This window comes from Astatotilapia calliptera, chromosome 1 (assembly GCF_900246225.1).
Source record: "Astatotilapia calliptera chromosome 1, fAstCal1.2, whole genome shotgun sequence".
Taxonomy (NCBI): domain Eukaryota; kingdom Metazoa; phylum Chordata; class Actinopteri; order Cichliformes; family Cichlidae; genus Astatotilapia; species Astatotilapia calliptera.
In genome coordinates this window covers 16,951,085-16,966,509 of record NC_039302.1, presented here as the reverse complement: position 1 = coordinate 16,966,509, position 15,425 = coordinate 16,951,085, and the positions used below count along the sequence as shown (strand labels likewise).

Sequence of the window (15,425 nt, the reverse complement as noted above, 5' to 3'; positions counted from 1 at the left end):
CTGAGGACCTACCATGCACATTTCTCTTGTGTTCGGCTGCATGAAAAGGCTCTCGAGCTCATTGCTGTCAACCGCTTTCTTCCTCGCCGCGCTGCCATTGACCTCCATCTCTCTTCTGGCAGCCCCGTTAAGCCCAGAGGCTCCCTGGGAAGACGAAGAAGAGTCCACAGCAGCGCCGTTCCCTGCCTGGGGGGTGGCCTGAACTGTCTTACACATCATTAATCTGGGGATTACACGAACATGCACACATTAAACGTTTGCCTGATTCTATACACACGATAGAAATAGACCCTTTAACAGCAACTATTGGCAAGTTATTTCACTGGCACCATTAACTGCCGCATGAATGTGCACGTCGTGCTAGTTCTGACCTGCCACGGTAGCTGAAGACGAGGAAAAGCACGCAGAAGATGATGCAGGTAATGCCGATGTGAATGCCGATTATGATGCCCGTGGTGGATGTTTTGCCCTGCTCATCTTTCACACAGTCGCACGGGCCGTCCAACACTGAGGAGATATTGCACACAACACGGTCACATCACAGCTGGGTGAGCTTGGACTGTTTATGTGGCATGAAGGTCAACTTGACTGATACAAAAGATGCTATGTGAGACTAATCTACTTTCATGCTCCGTATTGATGTGGGCAGTGTGTAGCGGTGTGAAAATATTTCCATATTTGGTGGGTCACTGCAGCGGTATAAGGGGTAGTGGCAACAAGTAAAGACATCTCTTCTGTGAGATCGATATACGGTCATATTTAGCTCAAATCCACACTGTACTCCAACCACGTTTAGCCCTTATTTTGAGTGATGATTCTTGTGATTTATTGGGTTTTTCGAGCTGTCATCTCAGCTAAACCATGCCTCAAGTCCTGGACCAGTCTGATAAAGATTAAACTTGGAATCCAAGTAACAGAGAAACAACTTTGTGGAGGATGGCTTTGGTGATGTACACCCACAGCATGCTAGATGATGCAAGATTTGCTTGGCCTTCACTACACTTCCCCAGACTGCTCGTAGAATCTTGCAGCCCACACTGGGCAGACCTTTTGTGTTAAAGGTCCACTTCTTCCAAGATAAAGTGGAACGATAGAAATGCAGCAGCAATACTTGAAAAAAAAAACCCAGCGAATCATTTTTAGTGAGGATGAAGTGAGTCAGGTATGTCAGCTCATATGCGCCATACTGAGGATCAGAGGGCAGAAATCATTTGATGAGCCTGTGTAGGCCAAAGACTACACTTTCAGACAGATACGAGATTGGGAGAAAGAGAAAGAGGCGAGAGCCCCAGTAAAGATACTCTTTTTATAGCAAGATCAAAGGAAGGCGTGATATAACTGTATTTCTCTTTATCTTTGTAGTACATTAGTCTCTTGTATTCAAAAAGCACACCTCGAGAGATCCAAATTGCAGGATTGGCCAGGACTTTTCAATTTTCTACATTAATATTGGGCAAACACTTTTTCTAAATAAATATACTAGACAAACAGACCCTCTGTGATCTAGTTTTTCTCGCTGGCATCACTGAAAGATTAAATCCTGTAGTTCAAAATGCATTAACTCAAAATGCAGATCCAATAAAGAAAACATTTAAGTTTTTCAGAGACACTTCGCTTCTCTCAAATGACCTTTAACCATTTATTTCCACTCCGACAGTTCATTCTGGGATTCAGATCATGAGTCCTGGTTTTGGATTTGTCTTATTTGCTGACCCATCTTGGAATGACACGCCATTCATTACTTTTTTCTTACATTTCCAGGCAAACATTTATTTTTCTTGAAATATTTTTCATCCTACCTAAATACCGTCAGAAAGACTTATCACATCAGGCTCACAAAATCAATCAATATAAAAAGGATTAAACCCGTGGACACGTAGTCTATGATATATAGAGATGATGCATATGGGAAGCCTCTCCACCTCTGGAAATAGACATTGGTGAGATAATCAGATGACCTGTGGGACAGCGCCATCTCACTAATCCATACATCATCATGTGCATGATGATAATATTTGATTTATTTTTTAATTCACATCATAGTATTTGATTCAAACTTCAGTTTTGTTTTTCCAATGAAACAATAAATGCATTTCTATTATTCTCAGTTTATTATTTTCCTTTTTGTTAGGTGTATTGTTATAATCTTTTTTCTCCACTGTCTGTCTTCCTGAGATTTTTTTGTCCTTGGACAACGTGATATGGAAATGTGGGCAGACTGTACATTTCCATATATCCACATTTCAAGATGACTGTATTTTAAATGATGGAAAAATGATAAAGAAAAATTCACCTGATTTGGCCACTGCCTCCCGAAGTGAAGCAAATCGTATGGTGGCATTCCCGTCTCCATGCTGGTTGTGAGCAATCAACTTTATCTCATAGACCAGTGAGGAGTCTGAACAAAAGGAAACAAAGAAAGCAATCAAAACTAAGCACCACGAGCTGTTAGTGACACATATTTTTAGCTCTTGGCAAAAACAACTATGTAAACCCACTAAAGTGCATTAACAAACCATTCTGCATCACAGGCCCGCTCATCAGCGCTTACGACGCGTGACGCTAATTACCAATAAAAGCAATGATACAGTCAGCTGTCATGTCTCACCCAGATGAGTGATGTTGTACTGGGTGACGTTGCGAGGGAAGGCGATGGGCCCAGTGAACAGTGGTGTGTGCGCTCTCCTGTAATACAGTCTGAAGCCCTGAGGCTGGCCCATCTTGGAGGAAGACTCCCATGTTGCTTGTACAACACTACCATTCACCACCTTTGTGTAGAGGGAAGGAGGAGCTGGCACTGCAACACAAAACAAAATGTAAGCCAAAGTAGTTAAACAACTATCAGAAATTTGATCAGGTGTGGGAAAAATAAAATGTGAGCAATAATATTTTTACTTTTTTCCTCAGGATGAACAAGCTCTAAAATATAAAGCAATGAGAGCAGCCCAATTTGTCTTATGTTTTATGGATGTTCTGCAATAATTAAGGTGAAATCGTGTGTTTTACCTGTGCTACAAATCTTGTGGGAGTCTTGATATTTCAATTTTTTTTTTTTTCCGCCAACTCACCCTCTCCGTGAGTGCTCTCTGTGACACTGTCCGAAGGTTTGCTGGCCCCATGGGATGTGTAGGCCTTCACATAGAAGGTATAATTGGTGGAGGGCTCCAGGTCCCGGATGATCTGCTGCAGCGTGACCTTACTGACAGCCTCCTCGTATTCCATCTCCGCCGGGTCTGAAGGAAGAAGGGTGGAGGGAGAAGAGGGGGAATAAAAGAAAGGAGGAGCCAAATTTTGAAACGATTTGTAAGAAAAATAGGAAAGACATAATTGGGAAAAGGAAGAAAAATGGAAAATAATATGTTTCTATTAGCACTTGTGCTTACTGCCCACTTCAGTGGGTTTTATCAAAGCATTTACAGTATTTAATAGCTAATTTAGTATCGCTCTGGGCCTCAGGGTGAATTGCAGGGGCGGCATAAGAAGATGGAGGGAGGAATCGGGAGAGTTGTTCAGGATGGGTTAAAGCATTTTATTGCTTTTAATTCAGCAATTCATCCAACCATAACCACTATCTACATCTAGCCCTCAATCCATTGGGCCACGCCACGCTGGAGAGGAAATTACAGGAAATACTATTAGTCGTCTCCCAGGTCCCTTAATGATCAGTTAATAGATCAACTGAGGGGAACATCAGCAGGTGCTACAATGGTCTCCCCATAAAAACAAGTAAAAACATACACAGTTAATTGTACCATACCCACAAGGTAAAGAAAATAAATAAATGACACATGCATTTATCAAGTAGGCATGTAGGGACTTTTCTAGACACCAACTGACAGCGGAGAACAAATGTAAACATCCAAAACAGTTGGGGATCAGAGATCAGTCAGTCTGTAACCCCCTAACACAGAGTGTTAAGTTGATTCTGTTCATCTGGACGTAGCATTTTCAATAGGAGACACTTTTCATCATCCAAGTGACTTCTTCAGTGCAGGTTTCCCCACCTTATAAACAGTACATGTGCATAACAGCCGACACTGGCACCATTTGAGGCAAAGTCGGTTTCATGACCTTTAATAAGTAAATTGTCATGATTATTGACCAATGACCATGATCTATTTGACTATTTGCAGAGAACAGTCACAACATTGTAGGATGGTGAACCTACAATGTTCCTACAATGGTGGATTCTGAGTTGGTCTTTCCCTTCTCACGTAAATGGCATCCTGGACTCAAAGCTCAAACTAGCCTTCCTCTCTGTCCCGGATGTGTACATCACAAATAAAATGCAGATATAGCAAATATGCTATAAATTAAAACTCATATATGGAAATTTTTTGTGAGAAGGTTTAATAAACACTCCGGCACTTATTTCATGGTTCAGGCTTTAAAGGGCTAATCTACAATTTTGCAAAGTTGATTTCTCCCTGGAGGTTTGAGGTCACGTTGTTGAATTTTGCAAACAGTTTGATTCAAGGTGTGTGTTGGTTGCATCTTGTGAGAAAGGAAAACTGAAAATCACCACAAAAACAAATTATCCTTAAATATTATGAAGCTGACATGTGAAAACAGCTTCTTGTTGTTTTTTGATTTCTTTCCTTTCTGTAGACCTTGGATCCACCTCTTTGTTTATCTTTAAACAAAAGTATGTGTCAAGGTAATTCAGTGTAAAATACTAAAACATGAATTTTCCATAGGCACCATATCACCTTGGTCGTTGTTTCTTGTTTCTCATTTAATATTGACGCAATAACTCTTCCAAAGTCTGACACACCAAACTACACATGAGATTTGACATCCCTCATACTCTACTACTAGAAACCTGCGCTTACCACTAATGAAGGGTTTTACCTTACCAATAATTTGTATGACTGTTACAACGATGGCTGCTAGTTTGAAGTGGCGTGATAAATAAATGAAATAAACTAAAGTAAAGCATTAGCCTGAAGTGATGTGTGCGTGCGTGTGTGTGCTTACAAATCGCTTTTGTGCCTCAGGACCATCTTTGTCTGTGTCAGTGTCGTTCCTCATCATTTCATTACTGTAGCAGCTTATTTACATAATTGAATTATAATGAAAGTGTGGCAGCGTTCTCTTGTTTGCTGCCATTTGTAGTTATGCGAATGAATTTAGCCGCATCCATTCCTAATTCTTCAGTGAAAATGTCATGGGGCTCCTCAAACACTTATTTACTTTCAGAGCTGATTTATTCCACGTTAAGAGGCCTGTGTTTTTTCTGCCTCCTCTCATCTCACCTGGCATGCCTTTTGACACTGACATCATGTCACACTTGTTTTAACTAAAGCTTTGCTTTAAACTGTATCTGGATCTTCAAGAAGCCCCACCTGAGGTCCGGCGGATGTGGAGCACATAACCGATGATGTCCTGAGTGTTTTTATCAGGTTCCCTCCAGGACACCTGTATGGTGGTGGGGGAGAGGGCCTCTGCTTCCACGTGGGTGGGAACGCCAGGCAGTCCATCAGCCCAGAGCACCGTGAGGCGGGCACTGGCCTGCGTAGAGCCCGCGCTGTTCTCAGCGATGCATTGGTAGATAGCCTCGTCATTCTGACTGATGCCATATATTGTCAGTGTGCTGTGGAAGCAGCAGAGGAGAGAAGCAGGAAGCAGAGAGTGTGGGAAAGAAGAAAGGAAACAAGGAAGTTTAGTTTCTCTGGTGCAAATGTGGAACATAAGATTCTTACTATTGCTTTACTAGCAGTGCAATAGCTGCACCTCGTGTTTGAGCAGGTGAATTCGCTGCCTTAAATTCTAACTATGAGGAATTTAGGTGCCTTCTTTAGCCTTTAAACCTATCACGTTGATTCAGTGCCAGTGATAGCAGTAATGCTTCTTACAAACTGTAAGAAAGAAACTGTTCTGTATTATGTGACTCACATATTTGAAGTTTAGATGAAATGCTACAAAAACTGTTAAAATCTGGGGAAAGTAACTGCCCATGTTGGCTTAAAAAAACAAAAAAAAACAGGAGTTGCAAACATTTTTAAGTTTAGATTTTGAAATTTTCTGCTCACAGCGTCAACAACATATCCTCTTTAATTATAGCATCGGGGGCAGACCCATGGGGTGGCCATGGCAACCAGACTATAAAGTCTGACCTCCACACAAGACCAGTGGTAATGACTGGTTTTCTCCTTGGAACTTTCTGTTTACAGAACTGTTTCTCTACAGCTACTTTTCCTTCATGTACTCATTTAAACAGTGAACTTTTTAAAATTGTAAATATCTTATGAGCTTTACAGTATCAGCAACGGTTCACAATTAAAAAGGAAAAAAATGTAAATCGTGTATATTAAATAAGAGCGAGTGTTAACAAAGAAAACCCCAAAATACAAAAACTGTTTTTCCTGTAGCGTTTTACCTCATCTCTATGCAAGAAATGAGCTCAACCTCCCCACCATTATAAAAATTGTCTTGCTCCAACACTGTGTAGTATTCTCTGTACTGCTGTCCAAACATTACTACTTATTTTCACAATTTTAATTTTCAAAACCAACTTTTGACAGTTTACACACATAAATTGCAAGAATAACGTTGGAACATTTTTTTTAAAGTTGTCATTACCAGTGTTGGTCAAGTTACTTGAAAAAAGTAATCAGTAACTAATTACTGATTACTCCCCCAAAAAAGTAATCCCGTTACTTTACTGATTACTTATTTTCAAAAGTAATTAATTACTTAGTTACTTAGTTACTTAGTTACTTTTTAAAAACACGATTTACAACCTGAAGAGGTGATAAAGTGATAGATCTTTCAGCCCAATTCTACTTTTTCTACATAATCCATCATACAAAATGTAATCAAATGGAAAAGTCTCTTTTTTTTAACTTGTTTTATCAGTTTTAATCTTTTAACTTTATGCATCAAGCAAAACATTTAATTATATGCAACATTCTCTGACTTGAATAAATTAGTTTAACATTTAAACCTATTTTCTGCACATTCCAGCACATAAAATAAAATATTTTTTGTGTTTACACTCACTCTTTCAAACAGATGCAAGTAAAACACAGCAGAAAATAAATAAAGTCAAAGACTCAGCGGTCCTGTTGCTCTATTTTCACCTGTAAAGCAGGAGCAGGGTAGGCGGAGGGTTACCCTGGTGCAGGTGTGCTGCGGTCAGTTGAAGAATCCGCGCGAGTGTCTCTGTGAGTTTCCCATCACGTCGTAGCTACTCGGTGCTTGCTCGGAAGTTTAGGGGTTTTTTTCGCTGTAAAAAGAAGTTTTCTTCCCACGCACGATGGACGCTAATGTTTTTGTCACTTTTTATGGAATCAAACTCAAAGTAAGGTCAGTACTTCCACGCTTTAAACGCTGCACGCTCATACTCTCTCTGCACTCGATATATTATCCATTGTTGATCTGCACACAGCTGCTGTCACCAACGTCGCACTTGCTTCGGTCACTGTCATGAGACATTCTCGCAAAAAAAAATCACGGTTTTAGTAACGCAGTAACGCAGCGTTCCTACGGGAAAGTAACGGTAATCTAATTACCGATTTTGCAATAGTAATCCCTTACTTTACTCGTTACTTGAAAAAAGTAATCAGATTACAGTAACGCGTTACAAGTAACGCGTTACTGCCCATCTCTGGTCATTACACAAGTGTAGCACACCGTAATGTCTTTGTCCAAGAGAGCTGGTAGATTAAAGAGTGCTTAAGCTGCTAGCTGAAAACATCAGCCATCTATACAGTAACATGCATCTCTGATGGGCAATGTCTAGACAAGTCCTTCTAGGCTCCAGCGCACCTCGAGACTGAAGTCTTTATATGTCATAAACTAAAAAGTAGTGTTTTTAAATAAAGTCTCAAGAGGTATTCCTGCTTGAATAAATCCATTTAATGTAGTATATCTTTCTCCTGGTAAGGACCACACAGAACAAAAGATGACTGTGACATAAAGTCAAGAGCACGAGTTACTGTGTTCAGCTGGGTGAGAGAAAAAGTGATTTGTGGCACAGACAGCAGGCAGCAGCAGTAAGAACAGAAGGTCCTCAATCATGCGGAGCACATACTAGATTCATCATGAACTGAATCTCCCATGGCAGTAGATAAATTTATATCAGTGCTTCAAAAAAATCAAATTTGCCCACATCGGTATAAACTGTGACATTTCCATACACACATGTGAACTCTACCTATGGACACACACAAACACGCACACACTTTTCTATCAAACCTCTGACACGCTGCTCTTTGTCCTCATTTTTCTCTACTTCTATCGCTTCCCTCCTACCTGGGTTGTCCTCAGTTATAGAATAAATATAGGGGAGCACTGTGTGTGTGTGCATGTGTTTACCTTATGTATGTACATGTGTAGGTTGTGTAGGTGTTTTTAGACAAGAATACATAATCCACTTTTCACATTCTGCCTGTCTTCAAGCAAAAGAAATAAATAGTAAAACATTTAACATACTACGGAAATGAGGCACTGCAGTGTAAAGCATTTCTTCATGTCATTGTTATGTCAAGGCCATTTCTGCTGTATTTAAAGTATAATATATGCCGAACAAAACATGAATATGAAATGGACTGAGCTATACCTTGAAGATGGTGCACCCCTTGGTCATATTATTTCTCGAGTTCAGAAGCATTTGCCAGATAAAGGGAAGTAAACTGTCGGGTTTGTGGCTCTCACGCTGTGTTTTAACTTTAAGCGAGGAAACTGAATGCAAACTGCAATATCCCGCTACTCCAGTTTGTATGAGTTGGTACATCAGAATGTGACTTTTCTTTGATGAACAGGAAGCATTATATTAAATAAACTTTCCTCACAATGCTGCTATGAGGAAAAGAAATCAAAATATAGATGGGCTATTAGAAAGTAATGAGTCAATCTTGAACTATCCCTCTTCTCTTTATATTTTGCAGGAAAAATGGGAAATAGATGTAGTGATTTAACAGTTTTAACAACTCTATATATTTTTATGTGATCACCTTTATTATTCAATGAACTCGCTTAGGCAAGCTTTCCTGTAACTTATTGGTTGGTCTTTAGGAATAACTCCTGACATTCAAAGTTTCAAATTTCATCACTCCATCAGACCTCATCCATTTGCTTCTGCTTATCCTTTTTTTGGGTCGCGGGGGGCGCTGGAGCCTATCCCAGTTGACATAGGGTGAGAGGCAGGGTAGACCCTGGACAGGTCGCCAGTCTGTGGCAGGGCTAACACACAGAGACAAACAACCATTCACTCCCACATTCACACGTATGGGCAATTTAGACTGATCAATTAACCTATCCCCACTAACTGCATGTCTTTTGCCTGTGGGAGGAAGCTGGAGTACCCGGGGAGAACCCTGGCAAACACAGGGAGAACATGGAAACTCCACACAGAAAGATGGTGGATGGATTCCTGATGGTGGAATTTAGGCCCTTCTTGCTGTGCGGCAACACTGCTAACCACCATGCCACCGTCCTGCCACGGTGCTGCCATCACACCTATTGCCACTAATTTTCTGTCCAGTTCTTGTGTAATTTGGCAAAACTCAGCCTTTTATTCCTGTTTCCCTTCCTTAAGAATGGCTTCTTGACAGCCAGCACTAGATGGATCAACTGAAGAGCCAGATGCATCTGTTAGGTCTGTGTCAGGTCTTTGCTGCTTATTCAGATACCCTTCATCAGTTTTTTAGGCCACTTCTTCTTTTGTTTTCCACTTGTCTGGTTTTATCAGATTTTTAAAGGACATGCTGCACACCATGTCTGACAAACTGTGTTACTGTTCACAATTTTCATAGAGTCGCATAGATGGGAACAAATTATGTGTTTTGTGACAGGCTCGTCCTGTGCTTTGTGCTTTAAGATAGAATTTGTTTTGGTTGTTATGTGTAGACACAACGCAGGTTCATCCTTTGAGTAAGGTGCCCTTTTTATGGTGACTTATGGTTTAGGGGTCAGTGTTAAATGGCTTAACAAACAACAACAAATTCCTCTAAAAATTGTATAAGGAATGGACTGAAAACGAGTGAAATAGCAGGTATTGTCCAAAGACCCCGGTAACATTACAGGGAGTGCAGAATTATTAGGCAAATGAGTATTTTGTCCACATCATCCTCTTCATGCATGTTGTCTTACTCCAAGCTGTATAGACTCGAAAGCCTACTACCAATTAAGCATATTAGGTGATGTGCATCTCTGTAATGCGAAGGGGTGTGGTCTAATGACATCAACACCCTATATTAGGTGTGCATAATTATTAGGTAACGTCCTTTCCTTTGGCAAAATGGGTCAAAAGAAGGACTTGACAGGCTCAGAAAAGTCAAAAATAGTGAGATATCTTGCAGAGGGATGCAGCAGTCTCAAAATTGCAAAGCTTCTGAAGCGTGATCATCGAACAATCAAGCGTTTCATTCAAAATAGTCAACAGGGTCGCAAGAAGCGTGTGGAAAAACCAAGGCACCAAATAACTGCCCATGAACTGAGAAAAGTCAAGCGTGCAGCTGCCAAGATGCCACTTGCCACCAGTTTGGCCATATTTCAGAGCTGCAACATCACTGGAGTGCCCAAAAGCACAAGGTGTGCAATACTCAGAGACATGGCCAAGGTAAGAAAGGCTGAAAGACGACCACCACTGAACAAGACACACAAGCTGAAACGTCAAGACTGGGCCAAGAAATATCTCAAGACTGATTTTTCTAAGGTTTTATGGACTGATGAAATGAGAGTGAGTCTTGATGGGCCACATGGATGGGCCCGTGGCTGGATTGGTAAAGGGCAGAGAGCTCCAGTCCGACTCAGACGCCAGCAAGGTGGAGGTGGAGTACTGGTTTGGGCTGGTATCATCAAAGATGAGCTTGTGGGGCCTTTTCGGGTTGAGGATGGAGTCAAGCTCAACTCCCAGTCCTACTGCCAGTTTCTGGAAGACACCTTCTTCAAGCAGTGGTACAGGAAGAAGTCTGCCTCCTTCAAGAAAAACATGATTTTCATGCAGGACAATGCTCCATCACACGCGTCCAAGTACTCCACAGCGTGGCTGGCAAGAAAGGGTATAAAAGAAGAAAATCTAATGACATGGCCACCTTGTTCACCTGATCTGAACCCCATTGAGAACCTGTGGTCCATCATCAAATGTGAGATTTACAAGGAGGGAAAACAGTACACCTCTCTGAACAGTGTCTGGGAGGCTGTGGTTGCTGCTGCACGCAATGTTGATGGTGAACAGATCAAAACACTGACAGAATCCATGGATGGCAGGCTTTTGAGTGTCCTTGCAAAGAAAGGTGGCTATATTGGTCACTGATTTGTTTTTGTTTTGTTTTTGAATGTCAGAAATGTATATTTGTGAATGTGGAGATGTTATATTGGTGTCACTGGTAAAAAGAAATAATTGAAATGGGTATATATTTGTTTTTTGTTAAGTTGCCTAATAATTATGCACAGTAATAGTCACCTGCACACACAGATATCCCCCTAAAATAGCTAAAACTAACAACAAACTAAAAACTACTTCCAAAAACATTCAGCTTTGATATTAATGAGTTTTTTGGGTTCATTGAGAACATGGTTGTTGTTCAATAATAACATCAAAAATACAACTTGCCTAATAATTCTGCACTCCCTATATTGCTAAGAATTTTACACAGTACTGCAGGTATCCTCCTAGATTGGTGAAAGGGAACATGAGCAAAGTGGCATTTCAGTTCTCAGCAACACTGACATCACGCCAGCCTCAGTGCGTTTCATGCAGATGGATTTTTAAGGTCAGGCGAGCCTCTTCTGGGTCAGCAGGTAGGACAAAGAACTGAATTATTCCATTTCCTTTTCAAAATTGAAGTGTTGTTACTGGAGATTTCTAATCTGGGTCAGAGAAAGCCGCGAGATGGAAGAGTCATTATTCGCTCCAGGCTGCCAGGTGGACTCAATCTGTATAATTATCAGGTCAAAGAGGTGTTCTGCATTGCAGCCTCTCTGAGCCAATCTCACCTCTGACCCCTGAGGTGGCAGCAGTCACCAGCCCTCAGCTCGCTACTCAACCATCACGTTTCTGACAGCCTTTCATATCAGCGATGGATGGAGTGTTTGCAGACAAGCAGCCTGACCAGACGCAGCAAAGAGGCCCCCAGGGATGCCCTACTCAATGCCACCGCGGCCGGATGCGCCCCATGAGTGTGAGAACGGAAGGCAGCGAAATTTCACAAGAAGTCGCTTGTTTGAGGAGGTACAGTAGCGTCCAGCTGCATGTATGCTAATTCACACACACCCACGCACTCACACATACATTTCATGAACACATGGATGGACGCTGTTAGCTGGTCACTTGTGAAATTCCACAACTGCTGTCAAAACCTGCTTTATAACTTCCAGGAGGAAAGCTCTAGATGTTTTAGACATTTTAGAGCAGGGATGTTAGTTAATGGGGCACAGTCAGTCGACTTTGATCCTATATGTGTTGTACTCCCCCCCCCCAAAAAAAGGTGAAACATCTTCAAGAAACTTGATGATTTATATGATTATAAAAAAGCCGCAAAATTTCCGCTTTTTGTTACTTGATGCAGAAAATGGTCAAATTTAACTATTTGTCTGTATTTTACTTCTTTAAAAACAAACCAAATAATTGCAGGAATTTGAATCACTTTCACTTCACTTCACTTTCCAGATGTTCCAGCTATTAATAAGAACCAACTACTAATAACTTATATGTAATTTTCATTTCACATCTTGTACTGTTTGACGTTAATTTAGGTATAATGATTTCAGTGCTGATGCACGTAATGTCTTGCATTTAATTTTGGCTTAATGTCTTTAGTTCTGCCTCAGTGTCATTTGACAGTTTAGTGACACGATGTTTCGTTTCTGAGGTCTTTTTTTCTCTCTGTTGCTTCAGCTGGAAATCTAAATCACATTGCTTTTTGTATCAGATCACTGCTGAGGAATGATGTGACAGATGGCGGATGTTTAGATAACTACGTCACAAGTATTTGTAAAGACCAAGAGGAACAAAACATTCCAGGAAACTGTATTAGTTATTGAAGAAATTCTCTGCAAGGTTTGATGCTGCTTATATGAACACATATATGGACAACTCTCCTATCTCTACACATTAAAAGAAACTTTTTCCCATTTTCATGCACACAAGTTGATGAAAGGTTTTACAAGTGGCATGCCCTCTTTATTAATGATGTCATGGTTTTCAGCACCGACTGATTTTCTAACAGAAATATTAAAAATGACTTGTTTTATAGATGCACTGTTGATGAATGGCAGCAGTAAATGCTAAGCTTACTCAAATTGAAACCTTTGAAACCTTCGCCATGTTCAAATACTTTCTGACTCAGTTTCTTTTCAAATAGATCGGTCTGTATTTATAAGCAACACCTCACCAACGATCCAAACATATGTGAAGGGGAAAAGCGAGTGACAGAGTTGAAAACACACGGGAGGTGTATGGCCTAAATTTGGACTGTTTGCTTGTCTCATTGGAGCTCCTGAACTGAGCTGTCCCGTCCTGACAGGTTGACACCATCATTTACTCATCAGTTCAAGGTCACTTCACAGATTGACAGATAAGGCTGTGGACCGGGGGGGATAGCTGACAGTGGGGCTTTGGGTCTGTTGTTCAGCTGCTAAGGCTGTGTTTACTCTCCGTTGTCTCCGAGCAGCACCCCATCAAAAGCCAGCTTTGCCATTCTGGATTCAGTGAGAGTGAAAGGAAGAAGAAGAAGAAAAAAGTCTGGGGACAAAGAGAGAACAGGAGGAAGAGGCGGGGAAGGGTGGAGGGGAGGAGTGATGAGCTGTCTGTGGCCTGAGAGGAGGGAAGGGCCCAGGGATATGACTGATTACAGGCGAGGTCAGAGTTCAAGGCCAATGCTCAGGCCAGAGCTCGCTGTAAAGTGGGCAGGAAAGGGGGATGTGGGGCACAGAGAGGGGCCTGCAAACAAGAAAGGCAGGTCTTGGTGAAAGAAAGTTTAAAAAAAAAAGAAAAAAAAAAAACCCTTTGAAAGGATTCTGCTACAAAATGACCAGGTTTGTGTGGTGCCCTGTTCCTTCAGATGTTGGCTATTAATTTGAAAATACACCACGCCTCTCACACACAATTGAAAATGTTCTTTTAGTTACTACATAACTTTCTAAACAGATAAAAAAGGATTGTTAGTCGATCTGAATGATTAAAATTTAATGATTTTTGTCATTCTTCTCTTTTTTTTACCACAAGGGAGAATTTAATTTTCATCCACTGCAGTAAAACTAAACAGGCTGACTTTCAACCTCTCAATTATTAAACTGTCGGAGATCACAGCTTGTGTTTGTCGAGGGATCACACACGGCAGCTTTGGTGATGTAAGAACAATGTATAATGATCCAACTCTGAGAGGGTTTAAATAACCAGGATAGCATATTTCACAGGAGGCTGGCCAGCAAACACTAATAATGAAGGGGCTTCATAATAATGCTGGCAGTGTGTGTCCGTGGTGTCACATTTGTTGGGTTGTGTCAGGAAGAACACACGCCTCGCGTGTTTACAGAAGCAGCCAATCAGCTTATTTCTGACATCACCGCATATTGCCGACACAGCCTCGTCGGTTTCCTGCATTTGGCGAGAAAAGCGTTCGTGCGGCTGAGGAGTAAAGGGCATCACACTTGTGAATTGTCATGTTGGATTATGTGTGAGTGCAAAATGAATGATGGCATGCACCGTGGGGCTATTTTGCACATACAGACTTGCTTTTTGATTAATGTGTGTGCGTGTGTATGAATGAAATGCACAATCGATTCCCCTTCCTTCCCTCTTTGCTCTTGAAGGTCAGCATCATGAGAGTCGGCAGTGTGTGTATATACTGTTACACCGACCACACACATTAATTAAAATCTCTCTCCTAGGTATGTTGCATTGTGTACTCAAGCCTACACTATCTGATAGCCTCTGAATATATCTATATATATGTACGTATCTGTGAAAACAGAATAATTGTGCTACCCGGAGCTGTTGAATGAATTTGCATATCATTATATATCATTTGTTTTAGCTTGGATCAGCAGGTAAATTCTGCCTGATCCCATATATATTTTTTAGGACCTCCAGAAAACACACTACATCATAGGTGTCAAACTCTGGCCCGCGGGCCAAAGTTGGCCCGCAGCCTAATTACATTTGGCCCGCGAAGCCATACCAAATTACTATTAGAGCTGGCCTGCTGGTATTATACAGCTAATATATATATTGTTTAGTATTAAGCTTTGCTTGTTCCATATTCAGTTTTTCAGCAAAACGTGTTTGAGTCCATAAGAAAAGATTCATTCTTATATCTTATATTTTTTTTCAATAAATATTAATGTTAGCCTGCGACTTTGTTCCAGTTTTGAAATTTGGCCCACTGTGTATTTGAGTTTGACACCCCTGCACTACATGGTCTTTCAGGCTCTCGGTAAAACTCACCCCACTGTGAATTGCCAGCTGAGTGAATTTA

At 41.0% G+C, this 15,425-nt stretch overlaps 1 protein-coding gene across 2 annotated transcripts in view; it reads right to left on the bottom strand.

The window, feature by feature from the left end:
• Window positions 1-15,425, bottom strand: part of igdcc3 (immunoglobulin superfamily, DCC subclass, member 3) — a 68,306-nt gene that overhangs the window by 8,026 nt on the left and 44,855 nt on the right. For both annotated transcript variants that reach the window (XM_026166634.1, XM_026166643.1), the window contains 6 exons: window positions 5,346-5,593; window positions 3,069-3,233; window positions 2,609-2,797; window positions 2,294-2,398; window positions 372-507; window positions 13-223 (listed from right to left, as the gene is read on the bottom strand). In XM_026166634.1, coding sequence (XP_026022419.1) covers window positions 13-223; window positions 372-507; window positions 2,294-2,398; window positions 2,609-2,797; window positions 3,069-3,233; window positions 5,346-5,593 — 1,054 coding nt within the window. The remainder of the gene's footprint in view (window positions 1-12; window positions 224-371; window positions 508-2,293; window positions 2,399-2,608; window positions 2,798-3,068; window positions 3,234-5,345; window positions 5,594-15,425) is intronic.